Raw genomic sequence first — 27,998 nt, 5'->3', positions numbered from 1 at the left:
TTTAATTTACATAGAATGAGTCTACAGGGGTGTCGAGATATTTACATCTACATTTGCCGATTTTATAATCAAGAAAATAGTTCTAATAGATAATATTAAAACAATAATTTAGTTTTACTTTTATAAACAGGTTAAACATCTTAAACAGTTTAAACATTCATCATGAAATGCTATTCTAATAAAAACTAATGAAGTTCTCTTAACATTCACAGTGCCCCTTTAAACTCATCTACTGGAATATATTTTTCAAATTATTCTCGCGTAATGAAGAATCATCTTTCCTTTGTCAATTTTAGCAAAATATGAAAACATGATAGTACACGTACAACAAGCTGCATAGATGCATTCGATATATGTATAAATATATATATATATTCATTGGTCCCTAAGGGATTGCGTATGGGGGCATGATTCGTTCTTGGAGGATCCACACATTCCCCCGTGAATCGAAAGTCAGACGATATCTAATTCGTCCAAGGGACAAATGATCGCATCATCGTCCCGGAAAGTGAGCAATACCGTGCACTTCCGGCTGCGCGCACCGTGCCACCATTCTCGTTCCATCGGCGACTTGGGGATCAAACATTACCGGGGTTCTGATCCTCCAAGTACGAGCATAGCAAGGTGGCAGGCACAGTTGTTACTACTGGTAAAAAAAAATAAGAATAGAAAATCCAAAAACTAGAGTGAACGGTATATAAAAAGGAAACGCAAATCAGTTTAAATCAAATTGAAAAAAAAAAACATAACGGAAAGAAGAGAGAAACGGATATATATATATATATATGTACATGATATATCTTGTATATATATATATGTAGATCAATTTCGAGACACACCGACATCTGGCGGCGGATACTGAACCTAGATGTGTGCAAGACTGAATAATAGAAACGTAGAAAAAGAAAGAAAAATAGTAAAGAAAGAAAAATCAAAGAATGACGGTATCTCGATAGAGAGATCGCGCGATACACCGACGCAATGCCGAATTCTATCTCTCTTTGCTTGGAAATTTTCCCTCCATCTCGGTCAGCGATACGACGGTTATCTAAGTTATCTTTCATCGCGCCATATTTCTTTTCCTCCCGCGCGCGCTCACTTTCAAACGTGTCAACGACTTTCCTCTTTTCTGCCTCCTCTTTTTTCTTCTTTCTCGTTTTGAAAACTTTTCTGTGGTTCAGATACTCGTCCGTTTCTCATTCTCGAATAAAATAACATGTTCTCGAACGATTTCAAATGATCTCTTGATTCTTGTTCTTTTCAAAACGTTCGTATAAAATTGAAACACTCGAACCGCGAGGTTATGCGATATTAATCGAAGGAAATTTTTCGCTGTCTTCTAATTTTTAAGAAATTATTTCCGGTTTTTGACGTGAACAATGGACGGATACAGACGAATCGATTTTCTCCAAAAGAGGGTTTCTGTCGTGTTCTGGTATGAGATATAACTTTCGGTGGGTAGATAGCACGGATCGGTTAAAGACAGACACAGGGCTTTTGGTGTAACGGGGTTATTGGCACATTGTAGACAGGTGATAACAGACGTAGACAAGGGACAAGAGAGGGAATGGTCGTTCGGGTCCTTCGTATCATATCCTGTATCATAAAGCTGTGTGTTGAACGGTTCCGATTTCGTAATTATTGCCGATCCGTCGATTCGGAACAATATAACGTGATGTGAACACGTTTTCTCATTCTCGTTTTCATCGTTTATATATATATATATTTTATTTGATTTTGTACCACGATTTTGTATCTCCTCTACCGCATATGTATGTATATATATATATATGTTGATAATGATGATGTATAATATTTTATATCATCAATTTATCTCGACAAACGACGGAAAGGAACAATTGAACAAAAAAATGGAACGCAAGAATATATATGTCTTTGACGCAAGAGGCGCGCAATAAAGTCAGCGTTCGTGTATAAGATGCTAGGGGACAAAAAGTCACTAGAAACAAATTCGACAAGGGGTTATGAAATACACAACGTACATAAAAAAGTGCAAGCCTGGCAACACAAAAAACAACACAAGACCAGACAGGATATATATCGTTACGTAAAAAATTACACGATTCTCAAACATACTATTACTTGGTTTGTAGCCGGTTACGGTATATATCAGGGCGATCACAGTAATAGTAGCTAAGAACTCAGCGCTAAACAGGACAAGATGACAATACATAAACAGAACAACAGAGAAGGAAAGAAACAGAATAAAGAGAGAAGTAGAGAGAAGGGCGGACAACGGCAGGATTATAGACAACGATCATCCGACGACATATCACAGATAACACAGAGACACTTCGATACGATTATACTTTCAATGTAGGTGTGAAGAGAGTGCTCGACCCTTTGGCTGTGGCGATACGTTCACGCGATTTCGATTGATTTTAAATTTTCCTCGTTTGAAGGCTATCGGTAAAGTAGATTCGTTTTGTTATCGACCCGTCAAAGTCCCTAGATTAAAGGCGAAACAAATGCGATTTAGTTTTCGAATTTTGGTATCGTTACAGGGCTACAACTCAACTGCTAAACGAATCAGCGTAAATTTTGTTCGATTATCAAATACTGGAATTCCCTGTGTCGTACAAAAGTGATATTAACGAAGGTGGACCATCGAACCTCGTCGAAATTTGTTTTTCACGCGAACAGTAAGCGGCAGCCGTCGAGTCGGAGATGACAGAAACAAATACGCAGGTAGACAGGTAAAAAGGTAGCGACGGAACTAAAAAATGACAGAGCGACAGAATGGAAAGAAGAGAGGAAAACGATAGACAGGCGATTAAAAACGGAGTATAGAGGGGTTGAAAGGGCGGAGAGACGAGTCAAATAAGCGAGGTATGATCAAACACTGGCAAACATAATTGGTAACGTAACTGAATCGATAACAGGCCGAACCAGGGTCGATAGAATAGAAGAAATATAAAGAGCTTTGAAAAAGACCAACAGGGAATATACATAGAGTAGTATAGAGACAAAAACAATAACTGAAACGGAGAAAGAGAGAAAAAGAGAGACGTGATACGCAGGCTAAGGGTATGAACATACGTATACATATATAGATAGATTACATATAATGGGACATACGAAAAAACATGTAAGATGAATGTTACGAGCGAAACGAGCAAATAGAAGGTAATTTTTTCTTGCTTTTTTCTTTCATTAAAAAAAAATTCTGTTTTTTTTTCTTTTGGATTAATGAACGATTAGCGAGAGAGCTTGAGCTGCAACTTACCGCGGTGTAAAGGAACTCCAGAACGTACTACGTGTGGGAAAAAACCAACGAGAAGAAAGGGCGTTACCACGGTCACAGAACCCGCGTTTGCGGGCAAAAAAACGGACGCGCGTACGCAGCATTGCGCGAGCAATCGTCTATTTCGCATAATCATACCTTATTGACTTTATTCCCTTTTTCTTGCATCGTTTTTCATTTATGCATTTCAAATTTTCGCGCCATCGCGGCATAACCGTTTCGATATAGCGAACCTCGATTCCCTCTCAACGATTATTTCGATCGGAGGTTAACTTCCGAAGGTTCATCCCCACTACACGACCCTAGACATCTCCCCCACCCCATTGCACGTTCGCGCCAAGTTTGATCGTGTACGCGCGAATCTCGCGGCGAAAATCGAATGCTCTATCGCAATGTTCCGCACGCCGTTACAGAAACAATAGACGTAGACACACACTAATCAAGCGTACCCATCACACACGCGATCTTCGCCAGTCACGCAACATGAACGCAGTCACTCACAGACTCATCCAACATAGAGTGGTAATACACGTGACAGACACAAGTTGGAAACTACGCACACACATCTGTATATATACGACGATTATACACGTGTATATAATATATATATATATGTATGTATATATAATAATATCCATATATAAGTAAATATATATATGTATATGTAATATATAAAGGCAGAGTAAAGAGAGAAAGAGATGGAGAGCTCCAGCGCGTCTTCGCGTGATCGATGCATTTGGAACGGGTACTGCACACGCGTTAACGAGACATGGCCGTCGTCGTTTCGTTTGGAATCCAACATTGACGTCGATTCGAGATTCGTCCCGTATCGAGGGAGTCACGAGTAACGGGTGTCGCACGAAGGATCCTCTTATCGCGTCGCTCATCGAAGCCGAGCCTCGAACTGACAATGAGGAGAGATTCCATCGGAGCTTGGACTGCCATGTTGGCAGACGATCTTCGAATATTGATTACGCTCTGTCCGAGCAATCCCGATGCCAACCTGAATTTCTGATTCACCGGGATACTTGTATGCAGTCTGTACGCTCGAGATTCCATTGAAAGTGGTGGGGAGAATTAGCGTTCTCTGGGTCGTTTCTAATGAAACGACCCTTCTTTCTTTCTTTCGCTTTACGAATGATTCAAATTAATTTCATACTATGATACAAACAAGCAAGTCCTACTCTACACCTTTTAATTTTATATTTTTTTTCAGAAAGGAAAAAGTAGTTACCGTAGTATGATTGGAAAACGGTGATTCTATGTAGAGATAAATCAAAGTTAAGAAACGAGTATGCTTCGCCTTGGCGGGAATTTTGAATATTGATATTGATTGATCGATGGTTGAATATTTGATAGAAGTTATCTAATTGATCGTGACTATCCTGAATTTTGAACTAATAAATGTTGATATTAAATGTACTTCGAAACGTTATAATTGATTGTAACTCATTTATAAAAGCTTGAAAAAATGATAGAAGATGATTCTGTTAAGTTTAACGAAATTCGTGCATTTGATTTTATGCATGTAATTATATATTGCCACCATTTTTAAGCGAATTTTATTGTCAACTCCACAAATTATTATATTTGTGGAAATGTATCAAAGATAAATGTTAAAAAGCAAGTAATTCACAAGGGGTTTCATGTTTTACATCAGCATTCAAATGTTTGTCATAAAAAGAACAAATAGGGTCAAATAAAATTCCTTCATGTAATATGCATCAATAAATATATGAAATTTTGAAATAGAATTAATGTTTAAATTAAGAAAAAGATATAAAAAGATAGAAGCTGTAGGTTGCAATGTGAATTTGAAGAAAAATAAAGCTCATGTTATTATACAAATATTTTTTTCGACCACTTTCCTATGATTTCACTAATTGTAAGAAGAAAAGCTTACCTCAATTCCTAGAATTACCTTGTAAACCACAATTTCTTTATTCGTTACACAAAATATTTATTTATTTAATTAGGATGTTTTTCATCTAGTTACCATATCTTTTCAAGTACGTCGTTCTGTCAAAATTAAAATTTTCTCTCCGAAACAACTAAATAAAAATCTAAGTAAAAAATACAAAATAAAAGCCATTTTAATCAAATGCAAAAACAGACAGTCTGGTTATAACAATTCTTTTCCTCGTGCGTTGACATGTTTTATTTACAAAGAATCATTCTCGTCTCCAACCATAATTTACATATTAATTTCGTATCCTTTAGTTCTTTAAAGTGCCCTCACCATAAAAAGAGATTCTAATTCTAATAGCGTTTCAAATGCAGACTGTACAAAGCTTATACCATTCTTCCAACCGGTGAAACACGTACGCGTAGCCTCCCAAGCAGAGTAGTTGCGTATGTAAAGCACATATAAAAAAAAGAAAAAAAATTTTATCCATATAGATCGAAGTGGAAGAAGCGTTTCAAGGCGGCAGCAAGGGTGCTCGGAGAAAGTCGGTGATCAATACCGCGACGAAACAATGGGCGCTACAACAGGACCAAACAAACTTCCGTTCCGCTCTCCGTACGTCTCTTTCTCGGACACACACGGAACTATCGTGTATCATACGCAGAACGTTCGATTTCGTGGTGTTGAACTGCTAGTGGACGCGCGAGAAAAGCGACCGAACCGCGACAGATTTCAAACTTGTGTCTACCATTTCTAGAAATAATTTTACTCGTGGGCGATCGACTCTCGGAATTCGTAGGTTTCTTTCTATCGATGTTCCCTCGTATTAAAATAATTCAAGAAAAAGTAACAACAGATTGTAGTCTGATATTTGTATGGAAATATCTCCGGATAAAAACCGCGACTCGACCGCCCTCGTGCGCTTTATCTATGAATCTCCCATTGTCGGTGAACTGCTTAAACAAATGGCCGAAAATAGCTGGTAAGTCACAAGAGAAATTTGGAAAACGACACGGTCTGCTTGTCGCGTTACCGTTCAAAGGTTAAGTATTACTCTGTTCGTATAACGCGCTTGTTTTACGGAACAACGTGATGCCTAGAAGCTGTATATTGAAAAAAAATAAAAGAAAGAACTTCGCACGGATAACTTAATCCACTAACCGACCGAGAATACCGAAAATTCAGTCTCTCGAATATTTTCTCCGTGTGCAGACTTTTTTTTCAATTTCTTTGTCTCTTTTTCATCTTTTTTCTGTCTTTTTTTTTTCTTTTGACAGAATTTTGGTCTGTACTTCACAGTCTGTACGTAGAACGGAGCCTCTTTCGGTCTTCGGCTGTAGGGTGAATGGTGATCTGGTGGTGGCAAGGGTACACACAGAGGATAAACACTAGACAAAATACACGAATCCCCCGAAATACGCTCGCTGCCGCTCCGATGCGTCGGTCAGCACGCGTCCCGAGCAAATCTTCATCAGTGTCGAACAAAGGATGCTGACCGTGAACGCGCCCAATCAAATTTCTCGCTTTTATTCGCTCAGCAAATTACCAAAGTGATGTATATTCGCGATATACTTCGATGAAGCTATTACTCCTTTATCTACATGTTACAAGTAACAGATGAATATATTGTTCGTAAACAGAATGGTTTCTTTATTTTGAAGGTTATGTGATACAAAGGATAATTCTACCAATGCTTGGAAAATGAAACATTGGTTTGTTGAGTTAATAGATGGATTCGAAGCGTATTATACGTCTTGAAATTGAGTGAAGGGTTTCAGTAAAAGGAGTTCTATAATTATTTGGTTCATTCAAAATACACGCTGGAGCATCATCTCCGAGGCTGATTGTTCGCAAAGCTATATTTATAATATTGGCAAGTTTCAAAATTAGGTTAGCTCAACAATAGGATAAAATTCGTTTGTTGCAACAGTAGGCGACGATTGGATAGCATTGAAACTGTACGTAAAGTAATTTTTATCCTATATGGTTACTTATAAAGTTACTAGATAGTATTATTCTCTTGTTTCACCCTATGTTCACTTTACGTTTATTTCAAATTCCCTAGCTATTCAGCAAAGCAAACAGTTTTGAAACTCATTTATCAAAACCCCTTCACTATTCTTAAGACACAGAGAAAACATATATTTTGTTATTTTATCAAACAATAAGTTACTAAAGCAAATATCAATGATGTAGTTTCATAAGGTGAAGAAGATTTGTAAAACGCGATTGCTTGGAGGAACCTTCGCGAATTCACCTCGCGAGACAAGATTCATAGCGTGGCATGAAACAGGACTAAACTGCTAGCAATTAATATCAGATGCACGCGAGGAAGCTCCTTTGATCGACAATGCTTCCGAGATGATCACTGACGCGTTCGGCATTCGGGGGAGGGAGAGGGTGAAACACGAGGAATAGGATGGTTAGAGGGTTGGCAGGGTTGTCACCCACCGGGGGCTCTCTTGATAATTCAGCTGTCACGGATATACCGGATTGTTTGGCATGGCGGTGCAAGTAAATCTGATTCAATCTTTTTTTCTTCTTTTCCACTCTTTTTTTCGACACTGAAAAATTGCTCACGATGGGGAAAACGCTACTCGAGTGCAAGAAAACAGTTTAACGAAACAATTCCCTTAAATAATTCCTTTTCCATTGTAATCTTCTATGTTTCGAAATATTTGGAGAAAAAAAGGGAAAAAAAGCAAAACGACTAAAGACAAATATTTGTAAAGTGAAGTGTGATAATATTTGTCAACTATTGTAATATATAAATCGCTACAAAAAATATTTCCTTTTTCTTCTTTAATAATCCATGTAATATTTGAAGAATCTAAAGATATTGATAATTTAGAACTTTGATAATTTTATCGTAACAGATCGATACGAAAGGGGAAATTGACGAAAGTTATGCACCGAACGATTTTCCTATGTTATTTGACTATTTTGCCCCATCGTGAAGCTTCGTCGGAAAAAATGGACCACGTAAACAAAACTCTTCGGCGGAACCATCGTCCGTGTGTGATCAGACACGTTACGCTTCTCGAATGATACGATGTGCTTCTCTCACGTTTTGTTGTTTTTTTTGCATGTATATATAACACATACTGCACATATGTGTATACATATATTCTTCGGGCTTTTTTTACGTGAAACACATCGTTAACGTACCGTACGGGCAAACAAAAACAATGTCCCTTCTGAATGAAATCAATGATCTGCGCAGTTCTCGTGGATGATAAAAACGAGGAAAGTAACAGCCGCGTAATATGTCAAACGCATTCGAAAAATGTAAAAGGCCAGAAACTATGACACGCAGCTATGCTATACGTTTCTTTTTTTCTGTTTGTTCTTTTCTTTTCTTTTTCATTAGTTAAACGGTACGTGTAGGTATCGACGACTATCGAACGAGCCAGACGTTGTTATGATTGAAAATTAATCTTTCCTAGATTTTTCTATTTTATCCCGTTGGATACTCGAAAGGGAATAATTGAATGTTTCCTGCAGTATTTGAAGATCGAAGAAATTCGTTACTATTGAATAAAACATTCCGACATTTATATTTTTCAGTTTCTAAGGATGTGGATGTATCTTTTTTTTAAGAATTGTGCGTCAATAGCGGCAATGCTAATTTAAAAAATATATTTTCTTTTTGAATATTTAAAATACAGAGATTCTCCCATGTTATGCATATGTGTCAATGACAAATATATTAATGCAATACAAGAATGGAATATTTTTAATATTTCAAGGATAAATTAAACCCTATATTTAACATGGAAATAGATATCACTAGTTTCTAGTAATTACAAAGACAAACGTTCTATTTTTTGACAACTTCAAATATTCACTTCAACTTTCAAATGTTTCCACTAATTAACTCCGATTACAAAATTCTCAATGATCAAAAGCTTAAAAGTCTGTGACACACTCAAACCTTCCCTTTCATGTTCCTTCTTGCTTCTCACCGATATAATTAATACGATTTTTCTATTGAATCAGTTAATGAAAGAGATTTTTCTTAGAAACCGTAGAAAAATTCAATGCACTTGATGTCATGTCAACGACTCGCTCGTTCTTCTAAACGCAATTATATCCTGTTAGACGTCGTAAAAATAAAGTATATATAACTAAGCGTTCCTCTATAAATATTAGAATGATTGACTGAATGTAGAACCGTGTGAGAAGAAGTGGTCGATCTTACCTTTCGGTGTACTCGTTCATATGAGCGTAGCTTTGTACGCTGTTCTCCTCAACGAGGAATTTCACGCGCTGGTAAAAGGACGCGGTCACGCTGGGCGGTTGTTTGCGGAGAAGGACGTCCACGGGATTATTACTAGTAAGGCACATGATATGCTCTGCGCAAGCTGCGTGCGAGCAACACTCGCTGTCAGAACAGTCCATCATGCCATCTAAGAAACATTACTTCTTATATCAAACGTTCACTGAATATAGATATTAAGAAATTAGCGTTTAATTTTAATTTTGGATAAAACTCGATTTTTATTGAAATTCTTCAGGTATTTTTAGCTATGTTAGAGCTGTTTAGTAATTTTATTGGAATTTTATAGGAATTTTGGAATCACCTTAGAAATTTTTGGAACTTTAGGAATTTGTAACATATCAAGAAAACGTGTATTTAATTTTACTAAAGTCTTTGAATCTTCCGTCAAAATTTAAAAAATTTCTTAGTCTTCAGGGCGATAGGAAAAAATTAGATATTACTGTAATGGAAAATATTTGAATAGCCTTTAAGGTTGTTCCACAATAAGACACCTATATTTTCTATAAATATTTGCCTTCGTTTTTTTAGATTAAATCAAAATAGGTGAAATAGTAAAGCAGTAGAAAAAGTTTATATTATGAAAAATTACACGATTATAATTGTTTTGGTATTTCTTTCTACTTATAATATTTATACACTCACCCTGATCGTTGTCAATAAAGTCATTACATTCCATTTCGAGTCGTATGCTGCAATCCCTTCCCGCCCAGCCGGTTGAACATCCGCAACTGTATTCGCCATCTTGCAGAGTGCACAGTCCGTGGCGACTGCATCCGTTCTCGCATCCAGCTGTCAAGGGAACGGCGTGAATGTTTTAATTGAAGATATCGGGCAACGATCGGAGCTAATTGAAAATCGATACTAGCCCCGTGTTGGGAGAATAAACGATACATGTGATTCCATGAAAGAATATATCTCGCGATGGAGGAAATAACTTTTTGATAGGAACAATTCTTGTATAGTTTTAATTAACATTTGGTTGATATAACGTTACAATATAAATTACTTGAGTCAAATATACTTTTGATCGATCAAACTCCTATCAATATCCTACAGTATATACATACATATATAGTTGTATAACGTAGTAAATGAAATCTTAGGTAATTAAAAAAATACATAAATAATTATATAAAAATAAGTGAGATAACAGTACTGGGATAGCACCTATTTGTTATGTGAAAATCACTTCTACTTGTAAGTATAAATTATAATCGAACGACAGTTTCTTACTGTTCTGTCTGACAAAGTATCGACCTCCTCTACTTAAGTCTCTTTATAACTAGATCTATGTAGTTTTACTCTTATACAATTTATCTTTAGAATGATATCATTTCTCGAATCTACTGCCATAATTACGAGTATCATCGGAAACAATCAATAACGATAATAAAACAGCAATAACAGTAATAAAAATAACAAAGTAATGACATTGAATATCCGGAGTCCTTGATCCGCGATTATATCAACGTTTCACAATTACCATTTCATGGGAACAAATGGAAAGATCATGAATTTAAACGGCGTCACCGGTGATGCCATTAATATTTTACTTACGCAACGTGCAATGTCGCCCGTTCCATCCCTGACTGCAAACGCAAGTTCCATTTTTGCACTGGCCATGTTCCGCACAGCGTGCATCGCACGGTTTTTGATCGCACTTGGTTCCAGTCCAATCGTCGTTGCACCTAAAAATTACATACTTTTCAGGTACTCAAACTTCAAACCTCCTTTTTTTCCTGCAGTCTATCGTTACTTTAATTTACGTTACGTTAACGTTTTCCAATTTAATATTGACACCAATTTTTAGATGCCATCATATCCAACTATTTATTAAATTTTTAATCTTCTTCTTCAGAGACAAGTGAAAATCGGCTTTTGAAGTTGCAACATACACTTCAAGACCAATGTTCCGAAGGCGTCCTGCACAATTTCTGAAGAAAAATGCGCTCAGCTTTATCGTCCAAATGCAAAATTGATTTCCTCCGCGCGGAACCCTTCAGGAAAGCGGGAAAAAGACACGGATTCCGGCAAGTTCCGAACTCGTCCTGCCGCGGTGGGAACTTTTTGCGCTTACGGACGCTCTTTCACGGGACAAGAGAGGAGAGGGAGACGAGAAAGGCGTCAACTTTAGAATATGAGAAAGGAGATCTTCTTTCGTGTCCTTGATTCTGACAAAGGAACGTCGGGAAGGTAGGGCGGTCCTTCGAGTAGTGATAAGTTGGCGGCCACCCCTAAGATAGAGCCTTTTTCTCGCAATTTTTCACCTCCTTAGCCTCGACTTTCCTGCCTTCGATCTCGTCGGCAATTTACTCATTTTTAGCCTCTACGCTCTAACGCCACCTCCTTCTCCTTGTCCCTGCTTAGGATTCCAACATTTTGCGATTTTTCTCCTCTTTTTTTTCTCTCTTAACCGTTGCTAACTTGTCGTGATAAACTCGGTCGAAGAATCTTTGAATGTCTTCCAGGTATATTTTAAGTGAGGAGTAGATGGATCTGAATTAATCAGACTGTTGTGAAAGTTGGCGTTTCGTGGAACAGGATTCCGAAGACGGGAATGTTGAAATAAAGAAAATAGCTCAATCGGAGGAAGAAAGAAATACTGGAATCTCGAGTAAGGTTCTATGTAAAAAAAATAAAATAACGGAGCAATTTCCAAATTGCTAAAATTCTGTTGTATAAATTAATGAAAGAAGGATCAGCAACGTTTATAATATTTGTTTCCTATGCAAAGAGAAATATTAATTCACGTAAACTCGTTTAAAATTCTATTTCCAGGAATTGGAAATTACCTAGGAATGATTTCAATATGAACCTTCTAACCCTCGCAAAATTCCTCTTGCCAAATACCCGAAAAGTTACACGGTATGTAACCGAAATCGCGATAAAATAAATCTTGCTGACTTAACCCACACAGCAAGGAACGAGGTTAAAGAGCAAAGGCCAGAAGGATACGCATCACTTTTCCTACTGAATACGGAAACGCGTCCAGGTAACCCAATTCAAATTCGCGAAGGACCCATAAAGGACGACAAGGAAACATGTGGTAGTAGTGTAGCGCTATACAACGTGTACTGACTTGCAAAGACCCTGCTCGCAGGTTCCGTGTGGTCCGCAATCGAGGCCACAGCTTGGTTGTGAACAATCTACACCGGTCCAGTGTCCCTCGCAGACGCAACTTCCGGATTCGAGGTCGTACGTGCCGTGGTCAGAGCAACGAGGCAGACATTGGTACACCTGCTGGTCGACCTGGTTACACCTTTCACCCTGCCAACCTGCTTTGCAATAGCATTTGCCAGCAACGCAGGCGCCGTGACCACTGCAGTTTGGATCCGAACAATCAGCTGTAATTTATTGTTAATTACATTTATTTTATATTGTAAGTTATATTTGCTATATTAATTCATGTTTACTAGTAAACCTTGCCGTTCTCATCGAGTCTATATGATCCGAAATAGATTTTATTAATAGATTTCAGTAATATATTTAATATATTAATAATATTAAACTATTTAATTTATAATTGAATATATTTTAATATATATTTTAAAAATACAGGTCGTTTGTATTAGTCGTACAATATTTAACAAGTTTACTGCCATCACTTTTTGATAATTAAAGTTAAGACCACATACAACTTTCTGTTGTATATATTTAAAAAGCTCAGGTAAAATTTGCTCAACTCTATCAACGTTGAGCGTTAAATAGTGGTTGTGACTTTATCCAAACAACTATTTACACCTGAGCGGTGAAACTAAAATTCTTGAAGCTAACCCAACAATCTACCAACAAATATTACCTTTCCGAATCAAGCGTATTATTAACAAACTTCACTGTACCGAATTGGCATATATGACAACTATCTCGAATTTTCTGCAATGACCTCTTGCTGATATGAATACACTTAACATTGTTTTCAAGAACACGAGGCACCTTCCGGTCTGTCGTCGGTGATTGCGCCCTGGGCACCGACGAATGGACCAACTTTTTAAATTATGGCATCGGGACAATTGCATTATTCCCGCGGATCCCAGCTGCCCCGGGGAAATTATGAAACTTAATTCCGAAGCGTCCTGGCGACGCGATGCACGCTGCCATTCGCGTCGTATGGGACCGGTTATACGCGATCTCTCAGTATTCGCCAACTGATATATTGGTATGTTTACTGCAACGATACATTGGTATTTTTATACAGAGTGAAGCAATAAGGAAACAGGTTATTCTTAGAAAAATCACATTAGCCTTTTCTTTTCTTTCTTTTTTTTTTAATAAAAAGATGTGTAGCAATAGAGAGACAGCTGCATTATTTAAATTGTGAAAGATGTTTTATAAATATGAAGACTGCAGGGGAAGAACAGTTCTTTTCATTTTACTTATAAAGTTTCGTTGAAATGAAGATATCAACAAGAATGCATTTTATCATGTTTTTGGTTGGTACTATAGGACGCAAAGAGTAAAATGATGATAATAATCATACAGTAAACGTTAATTATGCCTTTTTGTGGAGCTATAAAAGCTACATGGTACTCCGTGAAATGTAATTAACAACGCTGAAGTACACGATAAAAGCGACTTCTATGTGAAGTGATAATCGACATTATTGCAGAGGACCAATGTAATTGTGTGTAAAGAGACTCGCGTTAAAATTACGCGACACGTACTCTTTCTACCTATTGAGGCTCCAGTTTGGAGGGTAAAACTAATCTACGAAGTTCGACCAGTTTTGGAAACTGTTATTAATATGAACGCTTAAAATATTCAAACTTCGTTAATGACATATACCAGAAAAAGCCACGAGCGTGTCATATAGTTGCCATTGATAACATCGTGAAATAATTAAAAGCATTAATGAGTGATTCAAAATAAAAAGCAGTTTCATTTGTGAGAACAAAGTTATCGGGCAATCTCTATGTTATAAAATTACACTGGAAATGTTACGATTTCGATGCTACAGATTCTTTGATCTGTGTCGGAGACACAAATTCTAGTCACCTAATCACCGAACAAATGCATTCTGCATCGCGGTACCAACGCGAGATCTTAATATGAAACGAATATATCTCATCGTTTGTTGAAGAATTATAGAGAAAGAAGCGTTATGATGAAATCGTAAGGGTGTCAGAGACAAAGCGTCTCTTTTCCCGCGAATAATTTCCCCATTCGTTCCAACAACGTCATTTTTCCATTCTCGCTTCCGCGGAATGGGTCTAACAAAGAACACTTTCAAGACGTTTAACTCAAATTTTATTCCTTCCTCGAATATATCATTAAACGGAAAGATGCGAAAGATGCGTATGATTCACAAGTAGCAAACTGTAATTGTAATTGTAAACTGTAATTCTAATTCCAACTGACGGATTGAAAATCATAGTGGTGTAAATGATAGTAGTTATAAAAAATGAGATATCGTATACGTATCTGGCTTTGTTCACGTGCTTCGACTTTTAAAAGTATTTCATTATCGTTCATAATCTGAAAAAATATAATTAACATCTTATAACAATAAATACAGAATACTGCTGTTTTATAGAATAATACCAATAGACTGATTTGCAGTCCTTCAATTGTCTCTAAAAGTTCTATTTTAATACTAATTTCACTGTTTATTCGTTTAAAGTCTCTCTTAAAATACACAAGATGTTTTTGTTCGTTAAAACGAGAGCAAGGTTAGGATATAAAAATTTGTAGACCGCAGTAAGATTAATGGGATCGTAACGTTAAACGTCTCTACAATGTTCCTTTTGGACACAGTTACACTAAATCAAAAACAATAGCAAGATGCTCGTCGAAAGGATTAAAACGACCATTAAATACGACGAAACTAATCGCCCGGTTGAATTGCCGCAATGGTTGACCCATATGTAAATTCAACGAGAGAACGTGCATTAATTATAGGTTATACACAGAGGCATACGGTATACGCTCGCCTGGCGGATGAGGGAATGTGCATTACTAATACCTTGAATCTGTCCGGATAGTGGTGTACGGTAGAGGGCAGGACGTACGGTTGAATTATGGGGAAATTAATGGCGGTGTGACAAATATGAAGAAACAACATCCGACGCAGAAATAGACGAGAGGTAAACGTTCGTCGGAGAGGCATTCGCGTTTCCGCTGCTCATTTTTAACGCTAAAATATGGCGCGATGTTGTGCGCATGCTCGTACACATTCTGCCCATAATGTCGCCGTTAATGAACTCAAAAGTTGGATCATCTGTCCCGTTTTAAGGCCACATTTACATTCCATGTTTCGCGGTATTTCTTTTCTTTTTTTTTTTTTTTTTTTTTTTGTTCCACATCTATTACACAAAGATGCTTTTAAGCGAAACAAACTCAAGCTTTGCACAGATTTAAATCCTGAGATAGGTGTAATACAGTGACAGTACCATTAAATTGAAAAATGCATTGCTAACTATGCGCTAGTAAAAAAGACCTAATCATCTAATAAACTAATTGCAATAAATCTTTTTGTTGATGAATCTTTTGCTTCTCTTTTTTCCTTTTTTTTTTTTTTGAGAATGCCAATTTTGTCTTATCAGTGTCGTTATCAATGTCAATCTTAATCCGGATCACATAGACGTGCACCCTGCGTTCCAGGGTGCTCGCAGCTAGGTGAAAGTAAGTTCTGCACGGTTTTATCGCCAAGAACGTTGGTAATTCGAGGGTGAGCGAGAAGCCGATTAAACAATCGGTCTTAAGGGGTCGTTACTAGACGTCGAACGCAGACTTGGATCGTTCGCCTAACTGAACTTCACTGCCCTCCGTACTTCGCTTATATACTCCGTATTTCGCCTTACCCTCGTATACCTTTTCTCTTCTTTTTTTACGCGACTAAGATCATTAGCATTTTTATTAGGCCATTCCATTATGAAATTAGAGTATTTTTTATGATGCTTAAATTTGTATTTAAATTTTTGTACTTGGCTTCTCGAATCTTTTAGCGATATCATTAAAATTATTAGAAAATTTTTAAATCATTTGGTTTCGTACGAAAATCATGTTGCTAATAACCTTCTTGTCAATTGTTGCAACATTTTCCACGTTTCAATCGATAACAGAAGTAGCACGTACTTTAAAATTGTTTGCCGATTCCAATCTGAGCTTCAATACGCTTTAAATTGTGTTAAAGTAACTACTAAGTATCTATAATAGCCAGACACGTTTTTAACTTACGTTCGTCGCAGAAGGAGCCTTTCCAGCCAGGATTACAAACACACGATCCTCTGACGCACTGTCCGTGTTGATTGCAATCAGGAACTTGGCAGTCTCCTAATGGTATATCGCATTCGGCACCTTTCCAGCCGTCTTCGCAGTGGCACATACCACCACCATATTGTCCATGAGACGAGCACAGCACCGGGCACACGCTCTTACTGCAATCGGCCCCCTGAAATTTTCATCGATTCTTCTATTATCTTCCATTCTCTCTGCTCTCCCATAAATATGATCGACGAGCGAGTTTAGCGACACCATTTCGCGATCTAATCGCTTCGATCGCTGTGTAATTCTTTTCGAATCGCTACGTGAAGGAGGTTGATGGACAAATTGAATTGTTCGAGGTGATTTCCTACGACTATGTGCAAGATTTGTGACAGTGGGTCTAGGGAATTGTGGTATTGGATGGTATAAAGACTGTTGTTCTTTAGAATTATTGTCGATATTACGTTGAGACTGAAATACGATGATTATGTACGATCGCGAATTCTCATTTTTACGATTTTCAAACTAGTGCTTGTAGATTTTTTCCTTTTTGATTTTCTAAAAACTAGTAATTAACGATAATTGCAACTAAGAAATTTACGTTGAAATGTTTTCCATGTTACCTATAAAATAATTAATCTCTAGCCGGAACCATACGTGTTCTTTTGAAATGTTCTGCTTATATGCACATGGGTAGATAAATAGCAATTTATTACATGTATTAATCTTACAGTTCGCAGTTCCGTAATCAATTAACGTAACATTAATGTAAGTGTAGTTATATATTTATCCAGCTGAAGCGTATATTCTACCTGTCCACTTGATCTCGATTAAAGTGACCCCACCTTGCCTGTTATATAACAGGTATTCACCTCATCAGTTGAGGCTAACAGGGGAGCGGCACAACGTACAGGTCAATGATTCGACACAAATTTAGCACACAGTACACATAATATATTATACAAGCATCGAACGTACTGAAACATATCATTAAAAAGATAGAATGTGAGGTTAAAATTATTTAAAAAATAAAAAGCTTTTGATTCTTTATCTTTTTTCCTTCCTTTCTTTCAATTGAAACTAAATTTTTTTTCATGTATTTCATTAACTTCACCACCCTAAAAGTTCCTAACCTTCTTAACCTCGCGGTAGTCTTCGAAGAAACCTAAGGATACACACCTGATAGCCATCGATGCAGTCACACTTTCCAAGATAACAGGATCCTCTTCCAGAACAGTCGTTGGGGCAGGTAGTCGATACCCCCTCGGCTTCTGTCACAACCAGGGTGACCTTGTATGGCTGCAACTCGTCGTTATACACGGAAAGGAACCAACGTCCGGTATCCAGATACTGTAGCAGGCTAACGTTCACCATCATCGGCTCTACGATCGTTCTTTTGATCAACACATGTTGGTACGACCGATTGTCGCTAGATCGCGCTTCAGTCGCAGCTGTTTTCATGAAACTGACAGCCTCCGAGCTAGTGTCTCGTTTCAGCCTATGATCCACTCTGCCACCTTTCACGAATTCTACGAAATCGTATTGCGTGACACTCGGGGCGACGTTTCGTCTTCCGTAGACGGCGAAGTTCGCGCCCCAGGGTAGAGTAAGGTTCAGTCGGATGAAGGCGGGCTGCTTGTTCCGGAACTCGGTGTTCCAGAAATGGTAAGGCGAGATCACAGCCGAGTGAGCCACGTTGTACGCCTGCAGCTCGAGCACCGCCGGCCATTGCTGTGCTGATTGCTGAATCTGAGGGTCACTCTGTTGGTCCCCGGCACTGTCCGACGCACTCGAGTGCTCTGCCGTGCTCGTCGGCAACGACTCTGCGTAGTAGCATCAATTCGATTACGTTCTGCGCTCTTATTAAGCGTAATTCTACGTATTTTAGAGTAAAAGTATCTTAAAGTTTCCTCTTTATACGAACGTGAAAATATAAAGATATTATTTGAATAGCTAAGATACGAAAAATATTCGACGAATGAGAGTACAGAATATTCTTTCGAAAATGTATAATAATCGAATAACTGTGTGATTGATTGAAGTAGATATTTTTGTATAAAGATTAAAAAATTCATATCGAGGAAAATATGGGTATTCTGCTTCGACGGTGTCTTCAACGACTTTAACGGTCAAAGCGGAAACGTCTCTCGCGCTATTTAGTCTCCTAGTCTCGCGACAAATGTTCCAGTAGCATAACTCGACGAACGTAGCTACACATCAGAACCGATATTATTCTCAGTGTGGCCATTGTATGGTTATATACGAGACGGCCGATATCAGGCCGGGGAAGCCATTCGAACGTAGCAGACGCCTCCCAAAAGCAATTACCGCGAGACGTCGTATGCCGGAGTATTTACATCATGCATAGTGGATGCAAATTGATACCGCTCGATATTTACCTTCGGTGGGTATTTGCGTTGATATCGGGTCGTGAACGTGCGCGTTCTCATGAGTGACAGCCTTCACGTCTTGGACCACTACGCATTTCGTGCTGTCTATCGGCCGCATGGAGCTCACTGCTGAAAAGAAAACAGAGTTTCCCCTTTAACATCAAACACTGCACGTCTCACAGGAGATATATCGATAACACATATGGAGGATCAGTTCTGTTTTAGAGTAAACAGATTTTTTGTTTTACTTGATCATGTTTTCACAGTGTTTGAATTTTCAAAATAGCTTTGAGATATATGTATCATAGAGCAACACACGGCAAAGTGGAATGGAACATGAAAACTTTGTTTCCACGGATCGCGTGATTTTAAAAAGCATATCGACTAATCGAACCACTTTTTGTTTTACGCGCACACATCAAAGTTATTTTATTCGTTTAAAGGTGGATTTGTATCTGTATTTTCACGTATTGGTAAAGTATGAATTTTCGTTTAATTTTGCTTACGCGTCATTTCTACGAAAACCTAAGAGAACCAAAGAATTCTAACCGGAAGATGTTCTACCGAATCGTTGCGTTCGAGAGGAATATAAAAATCCTATTATTCTAGAAAAGCAATTGCAGAATATACATATACACATTCCTATTTTATATATATAAATACATAGAGTAAAATAAGAAAGCAAGCATTTCATGTTTTACATTTATCCATTTAAACGCAAGCTGCTTCCGCGCCAATCGGAAGATACGAGCCATAGATTCGTCATTTCGCTGGAGAACACTCGATCTTGGAAAGAATGGCGCACTCGCGAGAATTTCCACGTTGCTAGACCACCGCGATATTACATCGTAAGAAAGTTTACGGTGCCATCGTCGGCCAGCTTTCTTTATAAACATACACAGAGGCACTCACGTACACCGTACGCTTCGTTCATACAACAAAGGCGCACGCAATCAGCTTGTTATATTCTTAATGTAGGTGGCCGCCACTTCAGACAAAATACCACCGTAACGCGACTCTTTTATTGCGCCAGGAATCAGGAACAGGGCTTTGGTGGAATGTCCCGTGGCGTCCTAATGGCTTCATAAATTCGAATAATCGCTTTCGAATTACGATGGGACACTAGATTTCCACGGCCCGACTACCCTTCGTAACTTTTCAAGGCGGCGCGGCGAGTCGAACGACAAAGGCCGCGCCTCTGTTTCTGCGTTTAATACCCGCCATTGGTAATTGGTCCAGTTCCCTGTTTGCCAATAAAAATGTACGTTCTTTCTACTTCAAGATCAAACGGATTAAAAAGTTCTACTTTACGCTATTTTATGAAATTCTTTGTTACTTTTAACTGTAGCTTTTTTAATTCTTAGGAATAGAACTTTACTTTCTGTTGGTGTATCGGTTATGATTAGGCTGAGGATCTTTTTAGTTTAATTGCGTTTATGTGAAAGGTGAAGGTGCATAGGATCTTTATAGATTTCGACCTCTTATGGCGGTAAAATCTAGACGTGACTATCAGAAACGATGAATGGAATAATAAAACATCGACTCTGGTCGATCTATCCAATCTTTTGTTATAGAGGGAAGGTTACGTGTATACTTAATGCGAAATTTTTTTTCTTTTTATATATACGTAGACACTATTTTTATTGCAAAAATTGCGTCATATGTTTGATGTGCAATTTTCTTCACGAATCCGTAAATTTTCTTGCATATGACTATGGTTTGTATGGAACGAGTAATTCTCACTGCAAACAACGGTGATTCCAGTTAGTTATAAACAGTTGCAGTAAGTTGTAGTTCGGTTGGCAACGCACGATCTTCATTACAACACCACTAACGTATTTCGTTCGCCATATTTGCGGTAATATTCTACAAATACAGTTTCAGAAACCGATATTGTTTATGTGAAACGCGACATTAATGGGGTTGTAAAAGAAGTAGGCCACCCGATACTCTTTCATGGCGGTTTGTATATACATACTCAACGTATTTATGAACGAAACATTAGCTCAAGATTGAATAGAGAACGTAAATTTTCACGAAAATGGATAAAGCTACTAACTAGAGTTTTGTTAGAGCTCCAATTAAAATACGTAAATCGTAAAGATTATTTAAAAAAAAATACAGAAATGTAATTATACGTGAAAAATATAACAGAAATTTGGTAATGTGTTTTTATGATTATTATTATTGTTATCATTGTTTCAAACATTTTTTAAGCCTACTAAAAAAACGTGAAAGAAATTATGAACACAGAGAGAAATACGTTTAAAACGAAGGATTCTTCGAAGCTCGATTACTTTAATGCCACCGTTTAATTAACAGAATCTTGTTAACCATAAAAATTTTACAGCTTGAAATGCGATTTCCCAGAAAATTCGAACGCTGCTCCCTACACTTTTCGGATATTATTACACACGTATAATTCTGCACAAAATTCGAGCCAAATTGGTGACCTGAATTTCAGGTATTCTCTCTCGTAAATATCCACGTACGTAACTATAGCATCATAAACCTAATTCCAGAGGAATCCCCCTAATTTGTCAAAGTGATATTTCTTCAACGGATCTGCAGGCGCATTAATCTTTTCGCATTTTAAATATATGTGTATAACCAGTAATAATACCAAATTATATGCTACACCCCCTAATTTTTTTACATCTTTTACTTCCATTTTTTTTAATTTTTACATTAATATTATTAATTTATTTTTACATTTTATTTTTACATTAGTTACTTTCATTATCTTTCACTATCTTAAGCCAATTCCTAATATCGTACTTTGCTAATGCTTGCAAAACGATTAGACGTGGGTCACTATACTTACGTGAAATATTTATGTAATTCAATAAGATAAGCAATGACGCGAGATTACGACGAATCTGTTAACTTAATTCTTCGATCTTTTCGTACGATGAACACAGATAACGCTTGTACTTCTCACAAGTTTCGCTAAACATCCCTCTCTTCATTTACCCATATTAATGTCTTCCAGACAATGAAAGGGCAGTTCGATCAAATTTAAAGCGGCACAATGAATCTCACAATAAAATCCTTATCCGCGGCTGAGAATTGTCATGGCTGAATTAATTATCTGTCCCGGTGGCCGCGTTCGCGTCCGCCAGCAGCGAATTAATTACGCGGGTTAACGAGACTTTTTAAAAGCGAACACCCCACCCCTTTGCCGTTCATCCTCATACCACTTACAATACAACGTGTCTAACGACCTCTTGGCTTATCAACGCGTTCGTTGCCTTCGTGCTCTTGGCTAATTGAATTAACGTATTACCATCGTTCGAACAATCTAACAAATAGAAAATCACGTTCTGTTCATCAGTATTTCTCACTAACTTGTCTATTCCTCTTCTTTATTTTTTCTTTATTTTCTTTCTCTTCTTTTTCGATATTTTCATTTTATTATTTTAATCAATTTCAATCTCGTCAGCCTAGAAATGGATTTGGCTTACAATTCCTTTCGTTCGTGCTTCCACATAAACTATCGCTCCTTAGTTGATCGATTGCTTATTTGCTTTTTTGCTGCTTCTTTATCGATATCTACCTATTTGCTATTTTCCTTGTACAAATATAAATTTCTGTATTCTTATTGATTGTTTTTCTATTCGATAAAACGAATCGCTGTTCAGTTTTTAAATTAACAGGATCGAATAAGAACATTATTGCAAACGTTTCTATGTTATTCAAATATCAATTAAATTTTAAATGTAAAGAAAGTGAAAAGATTCAATGATAAGGTAACTAAAATAAAACGCTACGAACTCCTTCGATTTATGGTAATAACATTCGCGTATAGAAGTCGCGTGATCTGCGGAGACGAAAACCGATCAATCGTAGGTGAGATCCGTGTCATATCGATGGAAACGGTAATTTGTATGTCGGCTAATATTTTCTTTTCCGCGTCATCCGGCTAAATTCATGGGCCGACAAATAGAATTCTCACATGTACGACATTGTACGAGCATGTTCCATTAGCGCGTCGACGATTGATATGTATATTTGTTGGGTCGACTTTTGATTGCGATCTGTTAACAGATCTGTCTGTATTGGGTTTTTGTTAGTTATCATCGGTTTTTGTTAGTTATACCGATTATTTGATGTTCATGTAGTCAATCATTCAGATCGTCTGTCTGTTGCGTATACAGAATCTACTCGGTGTCAGATTGCGCATTTAACGGTAAGATCAATTTTTTCCAATCTCTCTTATCCTCCTATTAATAGAAATTATTTTTTCCATTTGATCGCACATACACAGTACAATAGAAGCAACAGATACCTCTTACCAAAAGCGTGTACCAAAACTTGCAATCCTCCTTTTTTGTTTAATTGTCACGACTAGCAATTAAAAAAGAATACTAAAATACATATTCAACCTTTATTCTCCATCAGAATTCTCAATCAACTTCATCGCACACTCTGCGCCGTCAATGCACTTTCCACCTCTCCGTCGAAAAAAAAAGGAAAAAGAAAATAAAAATAGAGGGGAAAAAAAAGAAGATACAACGAACGAACCCCAAGAACCAAGCGTGCAACTCCAATTACGAGCATCGTCCCTTTGATTCCACGCGTCAGCGGTGACAGACAAATTACTGTCCGCGCGTGGAAAAGCACGCATGCGACCTCTATATACCTCCCTCGGCACTATGCACGCGAGAGCATGGGAATCGACTAACTCTAGCTGCGGATACCGTGCGCTGCGAAATAACTGGAAAAGAAGGAGCGTCCCCGTGAGATCGACGCTGCTCGTTATGTAACTATCGTTAGAAATTGAGTTGCAGTGAACTGTGAACTGACCTTATTTCGCGAGCATCAGGAGCAACCGTGGCGTCGTTTTCGTCCTCGTTTCGCGTCGATCGCCAATCGCCCCTTCTACGTGCATTACGTGTGTGTCACACGACCGCCTCTCTTCCGCATGCATGCGTATATACGCGCGCACCCGTATACCGATCACGATGAAACCATGGCTAACCCTCGAATTGCGAATTCGTCTCTCTCTCTCTCTCTCTCTCTTTCTCTTTCGCTCTGTCTGTGTTTTCACGTTAAAACGAGTACGTGCGGAGGTACGTTTGGTGAATTTTATTGTACCGTAGCACAAGTGGATTGAAATTCACGATAGCGGAACTCGAAATAAGTTCGACTTTGAAGATGAGCTTGGTATTTCCCTGTGGGCAAGCCGCAGGTCAGGGGCGCACGAAATTTGTCAGGTAAATATGGAGAGGATCGGAGTTTAATAATTTATTAAAATTGGTTGAGTTGGTGAAATAGACGTTGGTCGGATAGAATTTATTGTTATTATTTCTTTTAATAAATAAATTTGTTTTCCAGGTTAATGTAGAAAGTTGTAGTTCTCAGAACGACGGTTGAAAGCTGAAATATTGTACGACTACTAAACGCGAGCTTCTTTAAACTTAAAATATATCGCCTAAGATTTAATCTAACCTAATTCCTTACTCATTGCGTGAATATTTCGTGTAAATTCAAAACTGTTCACCTTAAATAAATTTTCCTTGCACCGCATTCTCAAACTGATAAACTAGAAACACCTCAGAGAGATTAATCATCGATCTATTCAACAGCGTGAAATTTGAAAAATAGAAACGATCAGAAATTTTTAATATAATACATAATAACAGGTAATCACAAGGTAGTCGGCTTTTCAATATTTTTAAATGGCTATTACACGCTTTTAACTGTGAAAAGTATAATACCACGCTACAGGTAACAAACGTATTAAAAGGGAAACTGTATGAGATGGCGGAGACAGTGAACTTTCATCATCAAAATCGCCGGAAATTTGAAATCGGTTGAAGGATGAAACACGCCTCCCCCCTTTCTATCCCAACAGGGCAGCCAGCCTAGCACCTGAATTCACCCTTTGATTCCAGACAGGGAAAAGGTGAAGTCGGCTGGGAACGACAGGCAACTCGACTGACGAGAGCAAAGGAACAACTTTTTCAATTATATTCCCTCGGATCGATAGAGCGATTCATTCCCGAGAATGATTCCCGGATTATCGAAGGATTATCCGTTCTTCCACGCCCACCTTATGCTTCCGCTTTCTTTCCGTGCGTTTTAATGAAATGTTTACCATCGATCCGACTGTCGTTCCTTCTAATCCACTGATAGTAGTATAATTTCCAACAAATCAAGTCGCCATAATAGTTTCTCAATATTTTGAAAAGTTTTGGATTTTCTACAGTTTACTTATACGAATAAAATATTGTCTTTAAATTACTTGTAAATCTCTTGGGTTTTTAATAGATCTTTATATAAATAGATTCTACGTGTATGGTATAAACAAGAGACAATCTGTCAGGTGGGAAAACAAAAGCGTTTTAAAACTAGATAATAAATTCATACAGTTGTGCAAAATAGCCAACAGCATAATTAAGGTAGTGGGCATCGATATTTTCAAAATGTTCAAGAGAATGGGAACGTCTATTTAATAATCCCAGAATCAAATAAAGGAACAGTCTTGGTAATGTAGAATTAGTTGGCAGTGTACTGAATATAAAAATTGTCGCCTTATAAAAGATGAATAAGTCTTACACATTATGTTTTTCAGTTAAATATACACAGAATATCCTGTAAATTAATAAATGTAATATGTAAATAATTTTCACTGGTACTGAAAGAAGGTATTACGATCTACAATCTCAGTTTTCATTCAAATCATTGCAGATATTTATTTCAATACTTTTAAATCGATGCATTTGATGTTTTCTATGGTGAAATTTTTCTACGGTGGTCGCTAAGTGGGTAAAAAGGAATCTCGTTATTTTTCTTAAACGAAATTTCGCACGCAATGAAGTATATAGTTCCCTCGGAAGAAACATCAAGGAATCTTTAGAAAATATCTAAACGAAAATCGAAGAACTTTTTATTTGTACAAAATGTTTCCTTCGAGATTACCAATTAATTTGATTCGAAGACAGCGAAATTCCATACGAGAAATTCGTAAGGTCGTAACGTCGTCGGTGTCGAAATCACAGTTTGCCAAGTAAACTTCGCCGGTGAATCCAACTAATCGATGTCGAAAAAGCTTCCTATTCTTTCCTCCTCCTTTCGCGACCCATCGTTTCGAGTGCCAGCTACATAAATGTGATTTAATTTTCAGGCATCCTGTCGGGACAACGATAGACCGGTCCCCTTTCTAATTTATTAAATGGAAAGGTACACGTAGGTGTACGCGTACACAAAGGTATACGTTGTGACGCTTAACCGCGCGTTAATACCTCAGGGGGATAAATCTGGAGCACGAAGCGGGGGAAAAAATATCGTATAAATATAAGTTGCCGGAGAGATAATACTTTTCTTTTTTCTTTTTCCTAGTTATTTATGTATAGTAAATTAGTGGGAGTGCCTCGAGGATTTCTGTATATCACGTTGCAATGTCTAATATGTTAAAAATGCAAATATATGTTGGTAGAATATTAAAATATTTCATGAAATGAACTCGAAAAAGTTTAGATCGTCTATTTGCAAAACAGTTTCCGTTTATAAAGGTTTGAAATTGTCAGAGGTACATCCATTTCATTTGCAAGACAGTCGAGTAATTTTACGCGAAGAGTCCTGGTCTTTTTGTGAATGTGCTTTATGAGATAATTATAGTAAAAGGATTTTAATCCTGAAGAATACTTTCTATGATACAGTATTCGGTATAACTATTTTCCTTCGAAGTTCACGTAGTTAACCGCAGCGATAACTCTAGGAAGTCGTGCAGAAATCAAAATATCGGTATTCGACGGGAGAAGGAAAAATGTCGGTGGCCAAGAGGTGATTCGTTTCCCCTTAGAGCATGGTGTCTTCAATGAAACGCTTCGATTCCTTGTTCACGATTCCGTGAAAAGAAACGAGAGCAAAAATTCGTTCGCGATTATTAATAGCCAACGATTTGGTAGCGGTCGTGACAACAACAACAAATACGTCGAGCACGTTCACTGTAATGAGAGCTATATTTAAAGCCGCGGGTCGAAAAACCGAAGCTGTACCGATCGATCTGCTTTTCTTTTTTTCTCCATTTCTGTTTTTTTATTCGTTGAATCATTCATAATTATATTTGTACGAATAATCTTTTACTGTGTCATTTGCAGATAATTTTTATTGTTTAAATCGTTTCTAGATCTAACAAATGTCAGATTAGTCAAACTAAGACAAACAAACAAGCATAAAACAAACATACACGTGAAAAGAATACCAATCGAAAAAATTAATGGATCTACAGATACATAGAGTGTCAATAATAATTTACATAAAAATATACAAAATTCATTTGAGAAATCACATTACGAAAATTTCAAAGAACGATGTCGGTCTAGCCAGGAAAATCCTGAACCGTCTCGAAGACCAGGGAGAAACACAGACTGAAAATGAGGGTAACGACGAAAGAGACAGAGATAAAGGGAAAAAAGAGAGGCGTGGGTGTGGAAGAGGGTAGTTTGGATGCAGTAGCAAACAGGCAGATTGGATTCCCGACTCGATTTACCGGAATGCAGAAATAACAGCTGGCGAAGTCTCCTCGAGGCCGATCCGGCTTTGCAATCTTCTCCTCTTTTCTTCCTTCCGCTTTTCAGACACGCAAGAGAAAGGGACACGGGGTGGACGGAAGAAGAGAAGAAAGAAGAATGCAGACGCCGGATTCAAGGGACAGTTCAGTAAGGGTAACTCGAGAATGTTTTATATACAGAGTATTCTACTAAAGTGTCGAAATTTTCAGGGCTTTCCATGAATTTTATAAAAGATCCTGTTTTACAAAAATTGAATTATATTCGAGAACATCCAATTCTCTTAAATTAGACTTTCTTTATCTGCATCTTTGTACAAAATGTGTCTTTCAAATGGAACTGCAGCACTTTTGTAAATGTGCTTTTTTTATCGGTTACGATATTATAGGATAAATAACGACGTAATACTTTTACAAATACAAATTTCATTCGTTTTCCT

The 27,998-nt window shown here is 37.5% G+C and overlaps 1 protein-coding gene and 2 long non-coding RNA genes across 11 annotated transcripts in view; 2 read left to right on the top strand and 1 right to left on the bottom strand.

The window, feature by feature from the left end:
- The window catches only part of LOC132908869 (teneurin-a), a 709,702-nt gene that overhangs the window by 14,744 nt on the left and 666,960 nt on the right, over positions 1-27,998 (bottom strand). For 7 of the 9 annotated variants that reach the window (XM_060963257.1, XM_060963282.1, XM_060963301.1 and 4 more), the window contains 8 exons: positions 19,053-19,172; positions 17,833-18,476; positions 16,627-16,840; positions 12,533-12,797; positions 11,011-11,141; positions 10,096-10,242; positions 9,373-9,580; positions 3,248-3,274 (listed from right to left, as the gene is read on the bottom strand). In XM_060963257.1, the coding sequence (XP_060819240.1) occupies positions 3,248-3,274; positions 9,373-9,580; positions 10,096-10,242; positions 11,011-11,141; positions 12,533-12,797; positions 16,627-16,840; positions 17,833-18,476; positions 19,053-19,172 (1,756 nt within the window). The remainder of the gene's footprint in view (positions 1-3,247; positions 3,275-9,372; positions 9,581-10,095; positions 10,243-11,010; positions 11,142-12,532; positions 12,798-16,626; positions 16,841-17,832; positions 18,477-19,052; positions 19,173-27,998) is intronic. The other 2 variants (XM_060963275.1, XM_060963292.1) reach the window with 2 other exon arrangements.
- LOC132908941 (uncharacterized) lies at positions 604-5,019 on the top strand. Its single transcript, XR_009658465.1, has 2 exons — positions 604-3,147; positions 3,223-5,019. It is a non-coding gene; the product is annotated as an uncharacterized LOC132908941 (long non-coding RNA).
- LOC132908934 (uncharacterized) lies at positions 11,072-12,117 on the top strand. Its single transcript, XR_009658464.1, has 3 exons — positions 11,072-11,163; positions 11,312-11,646; positions 11,922-12,117. It is a non-coding gene; the product is annotated as an uncharacterized LOC132908934 (long non-coding RNA).

The sequence above is a fragment of the Bombus pascuorum genome, chromosome 1 (genome assembly GCF_905332965.1).
Source record: "Bombus pascuorum chromosome 1, iyBomPasc1.1, whole genome shotgun sequence".
NCBI classification, from domain to species: Eukaryota; Metazoa; Arthropoda; class Insecta; order Hymenoptera; family Apidae; genus Bombus; species Bombus pascuorum.
The sequence above is the reverse complement of the archived record's forward strand: the minus strand, read 5'-3'. Positions and strand labels throughout refer to the sequence as shown.